Raw genomic sequence first — 18,188 nt, forward strand, 5'->3', positions numbered from 1 at the left:
CAATCACAACGCCCACCGCCTCCATCTCCTCCTGTCTGCCACTTCTGACCGCCCTGAACTCACCGCATCACATGACTCTGTTCCCCCGTCACGAACTCCGCGTACCTTCTCCAAAAAGTCCCCTCATCGTCTTCGCGTCCTGCGCATGAACTAAATTGCTGACGTTGTGGGTCAGTATCATGAGAACCGGTCTCTAGCCCATCATGGGCTCTGTGCTCGAAGCAAACTCTAGCACCGTGCGCAAGCGGATCGCAAACCGTACGTTCGTTGACCCTCTCTAAAGCTATGATGTCAGTGGTTTTAATTGCTACTTTCTAGACACCTTTGACAATGAGGAGGGGGAAGAATATGGGGCTTCGGCCTTTGGGGGGCATGGCGATTATATGCGTCGGAAGAAAATCAAGTTACAGAATCTAGATGCCGAGATTCGTTCCTTGGCATCGGATTGCCCCCCAATCTTTCGCGGCGTGGTTGCGCATGTAAATGGTTACACTCAACCGTCTCTCCAGGATCTTCATCGCCTGATCGTAAGCCATGGCGGCGGTTTCCTCCAGTATCTTGACGGAAAGACGGCGGCCACCCATATCATCGCAACCTCTCTCACGCCGAAGAAGCGGGAAGAGTTCCGAAGATATCGTATTGTAAAACCGGCATGGGTGGTGGAGAGTATCAAAGCTGGCCGCATACTTCCCTGGGATACTTTTCGGGTGGTGGACGAAGGTCATTCTCAGAAAGTTCTCAAGTTCGACAATGGCCACATTCTCAGTCTGACGAATTGCCCACCCTCGAGCTACAAAGATCAGACTCTTCCAAGCCCGTACACCTCTCGAGCAAAGGAGTTAGACATAGGGGAAGATGGCATTGTGCAACCGTCAGTCTCTATCGTTGGGGCCCATAGCGCTGCTGACTCGTCGCTCAAGGCTGCGTCTCAGTCGGATTATGGTGACTTCCCAAGTTTTAGCTCTACAGAAGAAACGAGCAAGGTCCCCCTTCCACAAGAGTCTCGGGAAAGTCAAGCACAAGAGCCTCAGCCAAGTCTAAGTGATACGACCCGTAACCCTAGTCGTAGCATGTCACCAAAAATCAAAGCAACCGTAAAACCTGCGTCGTCCCCTTCCCCTGCCAAACCGGACATGACATCCGAGGCATACAATGCGCAACTTTTGACGGATCCCCGCATGAGGAACTCAAGCGTTGTCAATCCGGATTTTCTTCAGCAGTTCTATAAGGAATCTCGTTTGCATCATCTATCTACGTGGAAAGCTGAACTGAAGGCCCAGCTTCAAGCAGCAACGAAGGAGAAATCGCAATCTCAACCGGCCAGGACGAAAAGTGCTCCTGGCACAAGACGGTATATTATACACGTGGATTTTGACTGCTTCTTTGCGGCTGTATCCACTTTGAAAAATCCGGGATACGAAGGAAAGCCAGTTGCTGTTGCGCACGGCACCGGCTCTGGCTCAGAAATCGCAAGCTGTAACTACGCGGCTCGTGCCCATGGGGTTAAGAATGGGATGTGGATGAAGGGAGCCCTACAGGCATGTCCTGAATTAAAGGTGCTGCCTTACGATTTCCCTGCGTACGAAGAGGCAAGTCGGAAATTTTACAGTGCCATCCTTTCCCTAGATGGAATTGTACAGAGTGTGAGTATTGATGAAGCGCTCATTGATGTCACTACCCAGTGCTTGGAGGCTGGTGGATCGGATGGCAGGGGTATTTCAGAAGGTTCGCTTTATCGCGAACAGGCAAAGGCAGACGAGATAGCCCAGAATCTGCGGGACTCTGTGAAGAGCAAAACGGGCTGTGCTGTATCGGTTGGAATTGGTGGGAACATCCTACAGGCAAAGGTTGCATTGCGTAAAGCGAAGCCCGCTGGTCAGTTCCAACTCAAACCGGACGCTGTGCTAGACTTCATTGGGGGCCTAACAGCCCGGGATCTACCCGGTGTTGGGTACAGTCTGGGAGCCAAACTTGAAGAACTCGGTGTCAAGCTTGTGAGGGATGTGAGGGAACTGACGCGCGAAAAACTTACCTCTACGCTTGGACCCAAACTTGGAGCGAAGATCTGGGATTATGCTCGCGGAATCGACCGCACAGAAGTTGGGACTGAGGTAATGAGGAAGTCTGTTTCCGCCGAAGTCAATTGGGGTATTCGTTTCGTCAACCAGGCTCAAGCCGACGATTTTGTGCAATCTCTGTGCGAAGAACTACACCGGAGGCTCGTCGAAAACCTGGTTAAGGGCAAGCAGTTGACCCTAAAGGTAATGAGAAGGGCAGCGGATGCGCCACTGGAGCCAGTCAAACATTTGGGTCATGGGAAGTGTGACGTGTTCAACAAGAGTGTGATACTTGGGGTAGCCACCAATGCAGCAGAAACGCTGGGGAAAGAGGCTGTGTCTATGCTAAGAAGTTTTGCCATCACGCCTGGTGATCTCAGAGGCCTAGGGGTTCAAATGACCAAATTGGAACCCCTTAAATCTAGGAATACGGGAAGTCTCGACAATAGCCAGCAACAGCTCAACTTCAAGACGTCTCCCGCTCGCAAGAACGTCCCCCAAAGCCACGATCCCGATGATTTGGATAGTCCTCGCAAAGGAGAGAGCGAATCCGTCATCCATAGGCCGTCCTTGAATGACAGCAACCAAAAACCCCTAAATATATCGGGGACTCAGTTTATCATGCCGTCCCAGCCTGACCCGAAAGTAGTTGCTGAACTTCCACATGACATTCGATCGAAGCTTATATCACAAGCGAAGCCTCGCAGCGAATCTCGGCCTTCATCACCTTGTCCCCCGAGTCGGCGTGCACAACCTCTTGAAGGCGCAGAACTCCCCCCTCAATCTCAGCTAGACCCAGAGGCTTTAGCTGCTTTACCGGACGATGTACGAGCTGAAGTCCTGGGCTACTATGACCAGTCTTCAAGGGCTAGTGGCCCACAACCTGCAGCCTCAGTAGTGCCGGTTACCTCCACGTCCCGCCCTTCTTCGTCTGGCTCACTCAAACTGAAGAAGCCGACGACGCCGACGAAGAGAAAGCGTGGTCGCCCAAGTACTAAAGCAGTCGGCAACCTGCGACTCACTCATTCGAGCTTCCTCGCCCCGAGACCCGCTACTCCTACCACTAGTCATGATGGGGACCCGCCTGTAAGGCAAGAGTCCCCTTCAGTTGAACCGAATGGGGTGTCGGAAGAGTTCCTTGCAGCACTACCCGAGGACATCCGTCGCGAAGTACTTGAAGAGCAGAAAAGATCTCGGATGCTTCAACGCCCCAGTAGCACAGCCCAGAGAACACAGAATGGGCCACCGGCCTCGGCGTCTTCTGCGCCACAAAAGCGCCTCTGTCTACCCCCTTTGCCCGAGAGGCCCACTTTCACCTCCCAAAAGCTCTCCAGCTTGTCCGATTTGCGGGATGCTGTTGGCGCCTGGCACGCAGCCTTCGCCGATGATGGACCCTTCGACGAGGACGTGGAATCACTCGCGCGATACGTGAAGCGTGTCGTTGTCGACGAAAAGGACGTCGACAAAGCTGTGTCAGTTGTTCGCTGGCTGATGTGGCTAGTCGAAGATGCAAAAGATGAAATTAGCGAGCCACCCAACGGGCAGGGATCTCCGGTGGGCTTGGCCCGTGGCTCCCAGAGTGCCATCACATGGGATGACGCTTTAAGGTTACTCCAGGAGGGCATCCTCGCTGGGTTGGAGGAACGAGGCCTACCTCCTGTGGACTTCTCGTAACCTGCTTTTGTATAAACCTCTGTAAGCTGTATGTATATGGCAATGCCTGTTACGTTGATATATCCCTGATGACATGGAGTTTTGGTTCAAAGCATGGGTTACGGTGTACTTCAGAAGAGTCATATTGACACATCTTAACTTCCACAGTCCGATATTTCTTAGTCTTAGTGTACAAAATCATTTCCTCGTTCTATGGTGTAATGAAATGCATCTAAATCCCAAGTGATCATAACCCTCCCACCTAGACGAAGCACTCTGAAACACCTTTACCCTGGCTTAAAATATCTAAAATGAAATTATAGCACCAGCGCACCTGTTCGCCCCATCCGGTTAGTCAGAATCCATAGCCCCAGTTCAATTTATATACACCAAGTCTATATAAAGCAAAGAACCCATAATATACATACCACCGTGACTGGATATAAAATCCAACCACTATCACAGCTCCCCCATGAAATCTTCTCTCTCACCTTTCCTTCCCCCTTAGTGAATTCCTCACACCACCACCCTACATATCTATATTACAAACTTGACCAAAACAAAACAAAACAAAACAAAACAAAACAAAATAAAATAAATGCACACCCGAAGCTGCACCCCAGACTCAGACCCCCACAGCGCCCCCTGCGAAAAACCAACCAGCGCTTTCCTGACCGCCGGCATCCCGGCCATCATCCTCGGAGTGTAAGTAAAACACATCCTGGATATGCAATCCACCTACCTACCTACCCATCCCCCGGGGGAACCCATCTCGACGATACAAGTACAAGACTGGGGCAACAAAGAAGAAATAGCTTACAGGAATGATGAACAGGGTTCTGGCGGTTGGGATCACGGTGTGTTGTGTGTTCTTTCGACGACGGAATGCGTTTGAGGATCGGGTGGATGGGGAGGAGAGGAGGTTGGGGCTGGGGTATTATCGGACTGGGGGGAGGGAGTTTTTCTTGGGGATGAAGGGGCTGGATGGATTGAGGAGGGGGGAGGGTGGCTTGGTGAAGTAGGCGTTGTTTGTTTGGTTCTTGGGTCTTGGTTTCCTTTTGTATATTTCTTGCGTAGCTTGTGCTCTGCTTGGTTAGAATGTGTATATTATATATTAAATGGGCTTTCCTTGGACGATTCATTCTGGTTCAACCCAGGGGATGTATGTGTTGTGTTGTGTTAAACAAAGCCTAATATCAGGTAGAGATGTAATCGTTGAAGAAGTGACCCTCGCGGTCTCGGCCGTGGATGGCATAGCCTTGCACCTGATTCATCAGGAAGAAATGCTCTCGCTCGGCAGAGTCTGCGTAGACAGGTTGCATCGTGTAGATTCTACGGCCGCGAGTCGTTTCCGTGTCTAGTAGATTCACGATGCGGGAGAAGCATGGCAATGCGCCTACGGTGTCCTCGCGCAGAGCATCTGTGCGCTGCAGACGCGGGAGGAAGTCGTCCTTGAGGTATCGCATGACCTCCTGAGTTGGCCAGCGCAAGGCGAGCAAGACTAACACCCAGCTAATGTTCATGTTGTAGACGCTGTCGCAGAAGCAGCTGGCCGGGTCGTATCCTTTTGCGATACCGAGGATTGTCTTTACATGCTCCGTCACATGAGGATTGCTTTCGAGTTCTTGTTGGTAGAGCAGACTTTGGAGAAGCTTTCCGTCGCAGTATATTTGGGAGAGAGCATAGACGGCGGAGAATATAGCTTCTTCACATTGATCGAATCTGATTGGATTGAGTTCGGGGATATTGAGAAAGAGCTGTCTCTCGTTGGAGTTGGACTCTCTTGGCTTTGAAAGCATCGTGCCGAGCGGTTCATATCCCGAATCGGAAATGACGGCCTTGTTTCGCTCTTCTATCTCTTTCAAGTATATATAGATATCTCTTCCTTCGGTTGCTTCCGGTAGCATGGGAGGATCCGCTGGCTGCATCGAGGTATCTTGAAATCGACTATAAATCTTGCCCGCCACACGGTGCCAGGCATCATGATCATGCTGCATGCAGTGTGCCAGAATGAGGTGTGTCGTCATGGATACCGCTCTGGTCATGTTTATATATATGATTTCCCGCGGTTGGGCGATTTCATCGACCAGTCTCTGAAGATACCTCCCTGTCGCAGGTTCAGTACCGAGCGACGAGAGTGGGTTGAGCAAGAATAAAGTCCGCATCCTAAGAAAAACACCAGCTCTCAAAAGAGTACGACCATAGCGTGACTCCATCAGAACATCCTGGTGCAGCATGAGCAAGTTCTCGAGCCCGGCAACATGGCAACATACACCCCAGAGTGTCCCTACCTCTAACTCGAAGAGGACCAAGTGGATGACTGCCGCGAGCACATTCTCTATATCCGCCGGAGATGTTCGTATATGCTGAACCGCGGAAATAAAACGACTAAGCGCTTCCGAAAAGTGCTGGAAGCGAGGTCTCCGTTGCTGTTCGCTTTCGATGGATGCCAGTCGGGCCGCTGAGAGGGCGATGACAGCCTCACGAAGACTGGACAGTTCTGTCATTCTCGAGGCTACCGCTCGGACACTTTCCGGCAACATATTCGTCAATTCTTGTGTGAAATAAGATAAATATAGTTGCTCCGTAGTCATGCCCCAAAGGTTGTCCTGTTGTCTGTGGTCATTTGGCGGCGACGCAGGCTCCACGATGCTATCGGAGCTGCAACCATCATGTCGTACAGGCTTTGAGGATACCTTTACAGCGACCCCATTATATTCCCACTGATGATCTTTCGAATCGTTCGACCTTATTGTTTTTGTATTTACGGAGCGAAACCGTAGCGGCATCTTCTGAAACCAGCACATCGCTCCTGTACGAGTACATCGGAGACATTGTGGCCGAGCTTCATCACACTGAATGGTATCAGTAATTGCACTTGGGTCTGATATGACGGGAATTCCCTATACCTTGCGCTTTTTCTGCCGACAAGGAACGCAACCGTTTCTGCTTCTGCTAATGCTGGTTTTCCGGGGGCGTGGGGGCAACGGCGCGTACATTGCACAGCATACGGGTCTTCGAAGGAGAATTCAGAAACAGCACTAGATATTTGGGTGAGATTGAAGTATAGTTGGAAAGTAACTTCAAGTGACGATCAGCGTTTCAGTACTAGAAATAGACAATAAATCGACTAAGCCTAAACGGGTCAACGAGTGCGCTAGCGCCAACCTTAAATCTTTAGTAAGGTAAAGAGTCAAATTAGTAGATGCTGCATATATTGATTATATTCTTCGTGATCAGCCACGGGTATGCACAATCATGGTTTCCACTTGACCAGGGGAGCAAGTTGCGGTGCCTGGGTCGTGCTGGGCAGCCAGGTCAGGACAAGGACGACGTGCTCACTGTCGAGTGCTTTCTCGCTAGATCCATGGATGCCGCAGTACAGGACAGCTCCAATAACTGTATATAACTTTGGCTCGGATCGTTAACATTCTTTAATTGATGAAATATACGCAGAAGTTCCTGAAGTTGGGAATTAAATCCCTCCGTCGCGTGACCGTCATCGAGAAACTCGGCACACAGAAACAAAGGAATTGGCATGAGAGGGTGGACCTGAGTTGTTCATCAGCACGAGAAGAAAAATGAATACTGGGTTATCAGGGACCTTGAGACCGTGATTACCTTGAAGAAGTGGGATTCGGTCAGCGCTTTTGCCAGAGTGACTATTTCTTGTGCTGCCACCAACGCTCGCTCCTTATTCACCACTAAGGCCCTTTCATCGATCGTCCTTAGAACGGACTTCATCCCCTGATACAGGTAGATCACGGTTGCCTGTCCCATTATATGCGCAAACAAGAGCATGGGGTCGCAAAGCTGCATGGGTGAGGGGTGATACTGGGAGAGAACCTGGAGTCGATTGATGAGAATATTGTCCAACCACTGATGCTGCTCCGACCAGGTGGGGGTTATATCTCCTCCGTACACAAAGCCGATCTTGTGCTGCTGGACGTGGAATAAACTGCGACCACAGATGGTTGCCAGGATTACACATTCATTAAACGGCGACGTTGCCTGGGAGTGGTCCATAATGGCTTCTGACAGGAAAACACCCAGCACCGGTTGCCCGCTCTGGAATTCCATTTCTGGAGCTGGAAGACGGGTACAGATCTAGTCATTGCATCAATCAGATAATTTATTCTCTTCATTCGCGTTCAGAAACGGTTTTACCACGTGTTCGTTGAGCGTGACGGGCCAATTGTTGCGCATACTGAATAAGTGATCTAGAAAATATGCCATCCAAAAGACCCGTCGCTTCTCCTCAGTCTCAATCAGCTCCGTTTCGAGTCCAGGAACGTGTATAGGAGCATTTGTGGGATTGTCGATTTCATGCAGTCTCATCAGTTGCACCAGTCGGAATGCCCTTCCAGCGCTCATCCAGGCTGATCGGTGGAATGTACGCATGGATTCATACGTTGCAATTAAGATCCACGCTTGGATCTCCTCTGTATCGACTAGAAAATTGGTGTCTCTGGTTAACTGGTCCAGCATCCTTTTGGTCTCCTGATAGAAGGATATGTGGAGGTGCCGAAACTGTGCGGAGTGAAGGGACGCCAGTGTCCACATTGCATACTGAAGGCATTGGCGTGATGTACTTTCCACCGTACACCGGGCCCATGACATATATCGACGCTGGTGAAGGATTTGGATTGAGGGATGGACTCGGTCGAAGTAGAGCTGATTCCTAAATAAGCTGTCAGAAATCGCGTCGTCGATAAACCCCCTCTTTGGCACCCACGAACTCACAATTCTGCCTGCATGAGTTCGGAAACCGGCTTGTTGCTCAGAGTTCCTGCTTGCGGGGTCATCTTTGCTCTTGCCATTGTCGTTGCCACAATCTCAGGCTCCGAGGCCGACGGGCTTCTGGCGGACAATGGGGCTGGATTTGACTCGAACGCGGTGGAAGTACTGGAGACATCTTGGAGATCTGGGACGGGGGTGGATAACGGGTTGCACTCGGCGGTTTGCTCGGCCAAGCGAGTCTCTAACCATGCTGAGATAGGTTGCTGTCAGTTCGGTGTGCTCTACACTTGCCTCTCTGCATGATCCTACCAACGCGATTCCTCAACGCCTTTAGGTACCCCTTCTTCGGTCCCCGCAGAGCACGCTGGCTATTGACCTCGCATAGTACTCCTGATTCTACGCAAACTCCGCAGCGTGGTTGTTGTCCATCGCATCGCAGTTTGCGTCGCCGACATTCTTCACAGGCTCTTCCCGTCCGCTGCCGCTGTCTCGGGGCTGACCGCGGAGAAGGCTGTCGACGCGAACTGGACCCAATTTTGCGAGAGAGCATTTATGTGTGAGGGTGTCGGAGAACTACAGGAATCCGTCAGTGTTCAAAGCCGACGGAGAAGGCATAATCACTGTTGATTTTGCCCCACCGCCGAAGGAGTAAGCACTAGTAGCCATTGTTTGTAATCATTCAATCCATGCAAAGTGTTCCGTTCCGTTGGAGACTCCAATACCAAGGGGAACGGTTGTTGGTCGCGAAGAGGCTATATTTCTGACACCCTACCACCGATTCCCTGAGCAGATAGACGTGTTCGCTCGCGATGTTCATTGAAAGATGAGTGGTGTCTGCTTAAAAGAATGCTCAAAGGCTCGATATCAGGGCTGCAAGACGACGGGCTCACCACTAAACAAAGCCAAACGGACATTTAGCCCTAAGTAGACGGGAAAGCAGCGGTTTACATTGACAAGCTAGAGTAAATGGAAACTGTAAAGGGGAGATGTGATAATTCCGATCCGAGAAGAAAGCCAGGGTTCTACTTTCTGAAGGGATTCCGACATTACGCGGCTCTATCAATGACTCCATGATTAGAACTAGTTTCAATGCTAGGAAGAATGTGATATCTAGTACTATGCTAAACCGAACGCCGCATTCATTAAGTTATTGCCTCAAGCCTGGCGCCAACAGGCCTTGACTATTGTCAGCGGGTTAGCCCTATCTCGTATCTGACATACAACTCCTCCTGGCCCTTCACTTGTAGGTGTAGATAGCGAAGCCGTTGCCTTCACTGTCTTCGACGTACTGGAAGAGCCCTTTATCACCTTCTGGGATGACCTCGCCGACCTTCTTACCGCCGTGCTTTTGGATTGCCTTTCAATTGATGTCAGATCCCTCCCGAGTCCGATCAGTAGCTTCAACGTACTAACCTCTAGCGCAGCGACAATATCCTCAACATAGAGGTAAATCTTAAGAGCGCCCTCAGTTGTTGGAATATCATCCACCCGGCGGAGGGCCCCGCCGATAGGGAAGATTCCACCAGGCACGGTGAAAGTAAGCAGCTTATCTGCTGGGAAGCCCAGAGTCGAAGGCGCAAAAGTCCAGTTGAAGACCGCATTGTAGAATGCAGAACCTGCGCAGCGTAACCAGGTCAGAATTCAGTCATGGGATCGAGTAGATGAGACCGGCCACCTACCACGAGCCACATCCTTGGCCGGGATCTCAAGTCCTACTGGAGTGCCCGCGGGAGGGATAGTCATCTTGATGGACACCTTTCGCGTAGTATGGATGAAGCGGTACGATAAGTTATTCAGATTGCGGTGGACAGTGATACGATGAAGTTCTATTTCGTAGGGATAGAGGTCAATTCTTGTATCTGGTATTTATACTATTTCTAGACCAGGATAATCTATAGCATTCGAATCCCTTTATGACCTCAATTAATAATCCAGTACCGTCTGACCTACTTTGGCTTTGCTGTCTCCGAGGTGGCCCCTGGTTTAGGCGGCATAATAAGAGAGTCCTATATGCTATTTCTCAGCTTTCATAATTCGCGATTGGTAGTTTAGGGATCCTTTTCCCAGGGATTTCTCCTCGGAGCTCTTTTCGGATCACTTTTCGGATCACTTTTACCCGATTACTCATCTCCACAGCCTCATCGTTGCTCCTCTGGAACAAGATAGGATATTCTTAATCCGATTAAACCTCTCGTCAGATATTCAATTAACTGGCACTCCTGCGTATTCCAAGATTGAGAATGGTCACTCTAACGCGGTAAGCTGATGACCGGCCTTCCCACCGGCTACAACCCCTGCTATTCAATAGTTGCGAGCAATATACACCCTCTATCTTGTAGTAGTGTGCATGTCAAGTCCTCAAACCCTATGGATGCGTGCATGATCGACCAGGGCTCCTATACGATGCAGCAGACACTGGAATTCTCACTGCATGCCTTCTCTTTGCCGCCCGAGTTTTCAAATCTGCTTTCGTGAAAGATAAGATTCTCAGATGAGTCGACCCACCTCCTGAGGTATTATGCTGATGCAATCAGCGCTGCAACCATGGTGACTGTGTATGCGGTAGCTAAGAGAGGAAAGAGGCGGATCTCATCAAGGAGGACTATGGGCTAGAAAGAAAGTCATAGTATTCGGCCACCTCGTGCTTGTATTCAAGTACATCCCCTAGAGAATAAGAGAGCCTCTCCCAGTAGGAGCGTCTCCTATGATACCCGCTACATAGTTCATACTACCTCCATGATTAATTTATTCCACTGAGCGAATTCACGGCACGGATGATATGACTGCTGAACCTCTGGTAGTGCCGGTGTCCCGCTACTAATATCTATTTCTTCGTTATTTTAATCGCTGTCATATAGATCATTAGTGGTATTTCAAATCGACCATGTAGTGTAGATAAACTGATATAAAATATACACTACAGTCATACGATCGATATACCTTCTGCATTCATTTCACCAAAACCTTTGTAGTATCTCTTACTTTTAACAATACTATATCTAAAGACTAAAATGACTTCTTCTTAGCGTTAGTGAAAGACATTACTATTTTATGTATTTTTTGTTATATTTCTAGTTGTTTCTCTGCAGATACCGACTTCAAGCCGCCGCAGCGGTCGTGGCAACTAAGTATAGAACGACAATATAACCACTCCAGCCGAAAACCGTTATTCCGAACCTAAGCATCTTATCCGAGCGTCGATGAACCAACCGGCTTTGCAGCATGATCTATGTACTTGAATTGTGGGGATTATAGCCTTTGAAGGTTGCCTCCGGAGAAATATCCGAGCCCTTTTCCGGCTGCACCAAACAATGAAGCCTATCCTCAGAATCGGAACCTTACGATGGAAACTGGTCATTTGCCGGCGGCTATAGGTCTATTGACCCTCTTATTTAAGCGGTGCGTTTTCCGCTCCCATCATCCAGTTACCGCTGTAATGTGGAAGTGACACGAATGCATCCAAGATGATTTCTGCAACCGTCCCCCAAAGCACTACTACACCGTTACCTGTCCCGAGCTTGAGAAACACGAGGGTCAATCATGACCCAGATCGGGTGCCACTCACAGTCGACGAGCTGGTGCGAAGCCGTGCGTCGCTTGGTTCCGAACAGCCCGTGATATGTTATCCACGGACCGGCATCGAGTATGTGGACTACCCCCTGCGCAAACTGGATATCTTTGCTTTTCGAGTCGCCGGCGCCATAGCTGCGAAGGTCCCGCCGAGGGCTTCCTCGAGAGAGACCCCGAGGGTGGTTTCCCTGCTGGGAACCTCCGATCTCAGCTACCTGGTCATGCTGCTCGCGGTGGCGAAGCTGGGACACACGGGACTGCTTCTCTCGACGCGGATCTCGATCGAGGCGTATGTGTCTTTGTTGGAGAGGACGAACTCACGCCATGTGTTCATCCATGAGTCGTTCAAGGAAACGGCGGAGGAGCTCAAGCAGCGGCTCCCGGATCTGCAAGTCGAGGTGATACCCGCACAGACATCCTTCGATTTCCCGGTTCCAGACGAGGTTGCTGTTGATACGAACATGGTCCCCTGGCTGGACCCGGTGGCTGAATCCAAACACCTAGCGTGGATCATTCACTCCAGTGGCTCGACGGGTCTCCCGAAACCAATCTACCAGACGCAGGCAGCGGCCGTCAGGAACTACTCCGGTCATATGAATATGTCTGGATTCATCACTTTACCACTGTACCATAATCATGGGATCAGTGTGCTGTTCCGGACAATCTACTCGTCAAAGAGGCTCTATCTCTACAACGCCGAACTCCCGCTCACTAGACAGCACCTGCTGAGTATCATGCAGGCACATCCTCTCGAGATCTTCTACGGCGTGCCGTACGCCTTGAAGCTGCTCGCCGAGACAGCAGAGGGCATTGCTGCTCTTGCACAGTTCAAGGCGGTGATGTTCGGCGGATCTGCGTGCCCAGACTCGCTGGGAAATCTGCTCGTCGAGAACAATGTCAACCTGATAAGCCACTACGGATCGTACGTATAATTAGGGCATGATGAGGTAATGACCTCTGGCTAACGTAGACCATAGGACGGAAACAGGCCAACTGATGACCTCCTTCCGGCCGCGAGATGACAAAGAATGGGATTATCTCCGGCCGTCGGAGGTAGTGAAGAAATTCCTGCGATTCGAAGAGCGCTACCCGGGGATATTTGAATTGGTGTGTCTCGATGGTTGGCCTTCGAAGGTGATTTCGAACCGACCAGATGGGTCCTATGCCACCAAGGATCTGTTTGTGAAGCACCCAACCCTGGAAGCGTATAAGTATTACGCTCGGCTGGACGACACCATCGTCCTCGTCAATGGCGAAAAGGTGAACCCCCTTGATATGGAAGGAAGAGTCAGACAACTCAATACAATCTCCGAGGCGATTGTCTTCGGGGCGGGCAAGGCGAGCATCGGGCTGGCGGTTGTTCGTGCGCCCGAGACTGCCTCCATGTCTGATCAGGAACTTATTGAGAGTATCTGGCCTGCCGTCGAGAAGGCGCATGAGGCCATGCCGGCGTACGGACAGCTCTCGAAAGGCATGGTCCGCGTGCTACCGGAAGATACCCTCTACCCGCGTACAGACAAGGGAACCATTATCCGGCAAAGATTTTACAAAGAATTCAGTAGTCTGATCGAAGAGGCATACGAGGCGGAGGACGCCATGAGCGGATCGCTTGTCCTATCCGAAACGGAGCTCAAGGCCTTCATCAAGGATCAACTGCGCGATATTCTTTCGCCCAGAAAGGAAGATGACCTGACGGAAGATGCCGACTTCTTTGCCCTTGGGATGGACTCTCTCCAGGCTACCCAGCTTCGATCTGTCCTGATGAAGACGCTCAATACGAACGGCCAAAAGCTCGGCCTGAATGTGGCGTTTGAGCATCCTACGATCAGGTCCTTGGCTCGCTATCTTGATTCCCTCAACTCAGGAGCCACAACCGATGTTCAGTCTGTGGAAGACCAAATGGCCGAGCTGATATCGAAGTATAGCGACTTCCAGCAGCACGTTGCAATGTCGAATGGCTTAGACGGGAGATACATTGTAGGTCCTGTGAATCATCGGTCGAGAAATCAAAGCTAACACAATACAGGTGATCACAGGCGCCACCGGTTCATTAGGAGCTCACGTAGTCAGGAAGCTTTCCGTCCGTCCAGAGGTGCAGAAGATCTACTGTCTTGTGCGCGCCGGCTCGCCAATTGAAGCCTACGGCCGCGTACTCCAATCCATGCGCAGTCGTCGCGTGTTCGACGGCCTTACGGAAGCCGCGAAACAGAAAATCGTTGCTCTCCCATCCGACCTATCCCAGTCGACTTTGGGGCTGGATGCTTCCACCTACAACACATTGACCTCGGAGATCACGGACGTCATCCATTGCGCCTGGTCTGTGAACTTCAACATGCACCTCAGCAGCTTTGAGAAGGACAGCATTGGAGGCCTCAAGCATCTCCTCGATCTATGTCTCAAGACGCAACGACCCGCCCCAGCATCATTCAACTTCTGCTCCTCCGTCAGCTCGGTGGTGGGCACCGCCGAAGACGACATTCCCGAGGCCCTGCCCAAGAAGCTCTCCTATGCCCAAAACATGGGCTATGCGCAATCGAAGCTTGTCAGCGAACACATATGCATGAATGCCGCACAGCAAGCGGGTATCTGTGCGAGGGTACTCCGAATTGGCCAGGTGATCGGCGACCAAGACCACGGTGTCTGGAATGCAACAGAGGCCATCCCCCTCATGCTACAAGCCGCGACCACTATCGGGGCGCTTCCGAAGCTCAACGAGTCGCCTCTGTGGCTCCCGGTGGACACGGTTGCGGGCACCGTCATCGACATTTCCCTGTCCAGCACGGCGGTCTCCAAGCCCGACACGGAGCTGGTCTTCAACATCGTCAGCCACCACCCGTTCCACTGGACCAGGGACCTCCTCCCCTATGTTCGCGATGCGGGGCTGGAGTTCGAGGAGCTGGAGCAACGGGACTGGATACAGCGTTTGCGAACGTCGAACCCGGATCCTGTCGCCAACCCGCCTATCAAGCTTGTTGATTTCTTCGCAAGCAAGTATGACACCGATATGCCACGACGGTCGTTCAACTGGCATACGGAGCGGGCGAGGGAAGTGTCAACCACCTTGGCTGATGCAAGGCCTCTGGATCAGGAGCTTGTTGGGAAGATGATAGCGTATTTTCGCAAGGAATGTTGGCCTTTGTAGAAATGATTTGGTTGTCTTTGTATATCCATTAGCACTGTGGTATCTGCTTTTATCTGCTTTTATATTTAGAAATCCTATTTGAAGACTAACTGTGTCTATTGAGATATGTTTGGGAAGAATTGTGCAAGAAAGCAAAGTAGACATATGAAAATGTATTATCGAGTAGATAAATGATAATGCGGTGTTACCTAAGTGGATGGTAATGACTGAGCTTTCAAGTTTTGTTTCAGGTTCTTCAATTGATCATATCTTCAGAATAGGAATAACAACATTATATATACACCAGCCAGCAGTAATCACAAGTGATACGCTTTCGCTGTTGTTCTGACTGCCCGAGGTTCATAGACCCAGGTTCGAGGGCTCTGCTGAAAGGTTGGAAAATGCCTATACAACTGTCAGTTATATGCCGAAGCATAGTACTCTCGAAGCGCAGATAAGTGTAAACGCACCCAGGAGTCTAATTGCGTCCACCAATTCAGTCCTTCCAAATTATCCAGAAGCCCAAAGTCCTCGCTAAAATCAAACGCTTCTGCTACTGCGTCTGGGGGTGCAACGGTATCTAACTGATTGGTAGCGCGAGAAGGCGACGGAAGTGATTGTGGTATATCTGCTTGATTCGCATTTCTTTGAACCATAGAGGCTTGATCTTGGATAGCTGTAGTAGCAGGTTGTTGTGACGCACTCGCAAGAGCATCTGGAAATAGATATGATCCGGTCTGTCTACGTGCCTCTAATCTGAGCTCCCCCAAAATGATGCTATAGCGACGGCTTGGGCAGTTCTTGCGGGTAGCCTCGGCAAGATGTTGCTGACAAGCCTCGGCGAGGTTGAATAATGAACACAAGTAGCTTTTATCCTCCATATCCCGCGAGGCATCGGGATACGAAGACAGCTGGCATTGTTGGATGGTATATATATACACCACCGTGATGGCACAGAAGCAGACGTAGTGAGTGAACCAGAATGACCGGATCAAGACGCCTTGTTTGCCAAGGGTATCCACTATTCTCATGACGTCTTCGGCCGCTCCTATACATTTGTGTACATGGCTTGTTACCGTGGAATGTGAGACTGGTGGCCTGCGACTGAGGTCCATGAAATCGTTCAAGAGGAATAGCCGGGTGGCGTGGATTATGGAATGTGAATACGCGAGTTGCAAAACTTGGCTTTGCCTACATAGAGGTGGAATGAGACTTGTCGCACGAACGCTGTTGAACAAAGGTGGTGCGGCCTTTTTCCATTCCTCTAACTCTGCAGTGAGCCGTACAGCGACTTCGAGAGGGGGCTCTCGAGATCGAGGATTGATCGTGTACAGTTGCCGGGAAACTTCACCGAGTATGCGACCGAGTCTACCAGAAGGATGTGAGCTGCAAGTTCAGCATGAGGCAATCAGGGGAGGACACACCGGTAGTGGAGAACAGATGCGATCATCATACAGTCAGGAGTTCCTGTCCTTCGGCGTGCGTCGTCCTGTAACATATCTTCGTCATTGACCTCGTCCGGGAGTTCCTGGTCATGATCTTCTTCGTGGATTAGCCTCGGCCTCCCGAACATGACACTAAGATATTTATCTAGAGTGTAGGTGCTCCAGAAGATCCGTTTACGAATTTCACGTTCCAAGTAGCTATTGCCATTCTTCGACAACTTCGCAGGGCATCTTCGGTGGAGCCCTAAGGCCGTCACAAGCTGCAGCGCGGTCCCAAAAGCATACCAGCATTCGTTGGCTCGGGATGATGAAAGCAGGTAAAGGCATTGGCCTAACCTCGCTTGTACTGACTCCAGCCGGGGAGGTCCTGACTCTAGGGATAATAGATATTTTGAAGCAGCGTACCATTGCTCGCTACAAGTGTTCAGTATTTCTTCGGAGAGTGTGACAGCACCGGTATACGTGCTTACCTTCCATTCCAAACGTCGATATCATGCTCTGGTTTCAGTTCTTCATGCAGTGAGCCTACAGCAAATATTATAAGGACAATCGCTGCTCGAGCTACCATTGGGCCAGTGGGTGGATTCAGGGAAGAGATATTGCTCTCATACACTTGTTTCAGCCAATCCTCTACAGTTCCTCTATGCAGGAAGCGGTAGGTAACCATAGAGAAGTCGAAATATATTTCAACCAACTCTCGCGCCCGCTCAATCGAGGGAAGAGTAAAGCCAGCTTCCCGGTCGTCTGAGTAGGGTCTGTCACCAAACATGAACACGGATGTGCTTTTGGAGCACGACTCTTTCTGAAAGTCACCAGGAACCGCCCCTATTTCATCCTGGTGAAGACGACGCCAAACACGGTTAAGGAAGGAGACTCCCGACGCAGGACCAAGGTAATTGCCCTCGAAATCAGTGACCACGGGGTCGGGTGAGTTACGACCTGAGATCTCCGCGTCATTCTTATGCTGCCGATACGAACCAGTGGCAGCCCGGGAACAGCTCCTTGTCGACCGCTGAGAGGAATAGCTCCGATTAGTGTATGTCGGCGAAAGACCATGATTTCGGTTTGCGTAGTCAGCCGCTACGGCTGGGGGTGCCGGTAGAGGCTCTGGAGGCAGGCCTCTGGAGTAAGCGGCATTGTATTCGCAAGGAAGCGAGAGCTTTGTGCATCTCATACACGGAAGTGTTCCAGTACATCGGGTCTTCTTCTCCTTGCAGTGATCACAGGCTCTCGTGATTTTCTGTCTTGTATTGCTTGGCTTAGGCGATAATGATGACTCAGATGGCTTTCTTTTTTGTCCCGGACGAAAGGTTTCGCTTGGCCCTAGACCTGTAGCTCTTCTAGCATGACAAGCATTTCCGAGTGACAGCTGCGCATCTGCCCTAATGAGACCTGTTGCCATCGGATCGGTAGGAGACACGTCACGTCACTTGATAGGAGTTACTGCTAAAGATTGCATAAGTCACAGCCCCGCCCTGCCCCTGTGTTTCCTTTTTTTGGTTTTCCGCCTCTTTAAGGTGGACGTGAGAAAGTGGAATGGCAGTTTTCATCAGGAGAAATTTCCGGGGATTGAACGGATTCTGTTTGACGTGCGGGGGTCCG

At 50.6% G+C, this 18,188-nt stretch overlaps 5 protein-coding genes across 5 annotated transcripts; 2 read left to right on the plus strand and 3 right to left on the minus strand.

Annotated features, from left to right (window-relative positions):
* The first annotated feature begins 144 nt into the window (after positions 1-144).
* On the plus strand, positions 145-3,949 carry BDV37DRAFT_251269 (putative DNA damage repair protein Mus42). Its single transcript, XM_032082280.1, has 2 exons — positions 145-258; positions 319-3,949. Exons 1-2 carry the CDS (start codon positions 204-206, stop codon positions 3,729-3,731), a joined length of 3,468 nt encoding a protein of 1,155 aa, XP_031940301.1. The 5' UTR covers positions 145-203; the 3' UTR covers positions 3,732-3,949.
* A 754-nt stretch (positions 3,950-4,703) lies between these two features.
* On the minus strand, positions 4,704-6,868 carry BDV37DRAFT_149759 (Zn(II)2Cys6 transcription factor). Its single transcript, XM_032078953.1, has 2 exons — positions 6,620-6,868; positions 4,704-6,565 (listed from the first exon to the last, which is right to left on the minus strand). Exons 1-2 carry the CDS (start codon positions 6,707-6,709, stop codon positions 4,907-4,909), a joined length of 1,749 nt encoding a protein of 582 aa, XP_031940302.1. The 5' UTR covers positions 6,710-6,868; the 3' UTR covers positions 4,704-4,906.
* Positions 6,813-10,193, minus strand: BDV37DRAFT_294847 (transcription factor domain-containing protein; the record flags this gene model as incomplete). The annotated part of the gene is made up of 6 exons (XM_032089730.1): positions 6,813-7,262; positions 7,332-7,817; positions 7,878-8,391; positions 8,454-8,691; positions 8,760-8,945; positions 10,130-10,193. 6 exons carry the CDS (start codon positions 10,191-10,193, stop codon positions 7,029-7,031), a joined length of 1,722 nt encoding a protein of 573 aa, XP_031940303.1. The 3' UTR covers positions 6,813-7,028.
* Positions 10,194-11,914: 1,721 nt separating this feature from the next.
* BDV37DRAFT_294850 (putative NRPS-like enzyme) lies at positions 11,915-15,359 on the plus strand (the record flags this gene model as incomplete). Its single annotated transcript, XM_032089731.1, has 3 exons — positions 11,915-12,942; positions 12,998-13,997; positions 14,047-15,359. The coding sequence occupies 3 exons, from the start codon at positions 11,915-11,917 to the stop codon at positions 15,160-15,162; spliced, it is 3,144 nt and encodes a 1,047-aa protein (XP_031940304.1). The 3' UTR covers positions 15,163-15,359.
* A 142-nt stretch (positions 15,360-15,501) lies between these two features.
* On the minus strand, positions 15,502-17,988 carry BDV37DRAFT_272403 (Zn(II)2Cys6 transcription factor; the record flags this gene model as incomplete). Its single annotated transcript, XM_032084865.1, has 4 exons — positions 15,502-15,546; positions 15,612-16,509; positions 16,566-17,000; positions 17,057-17,988. 4 exons carry the CDS (start codon positions 17,986-17,988, stop codon positions 15,502-15,504), a joined length of 2,310 nt encoding a protein of 769 aa, XP_031940305.1.
* Between the last annotated feature and the right edge of the window lie 200 nt (positions 17,989-18,188).

Source organism: Aspergillus pseudonomiae, assembly GCF_009193645.1.
Source record: "Aspergillus pseudonomiae strain CBS 119388 unplaced genomic scaffold BDV37scaffold_44, whole genome shotgun sequence".
In the NCBI taxonomy this organism is placed as follows: Eukaryota; Fungi; Ascomycota; class Eurotiomycetes; order Eurotiales; family Aspergillaceae; genus Aspergillus; species Aspergillus pseudonomiae.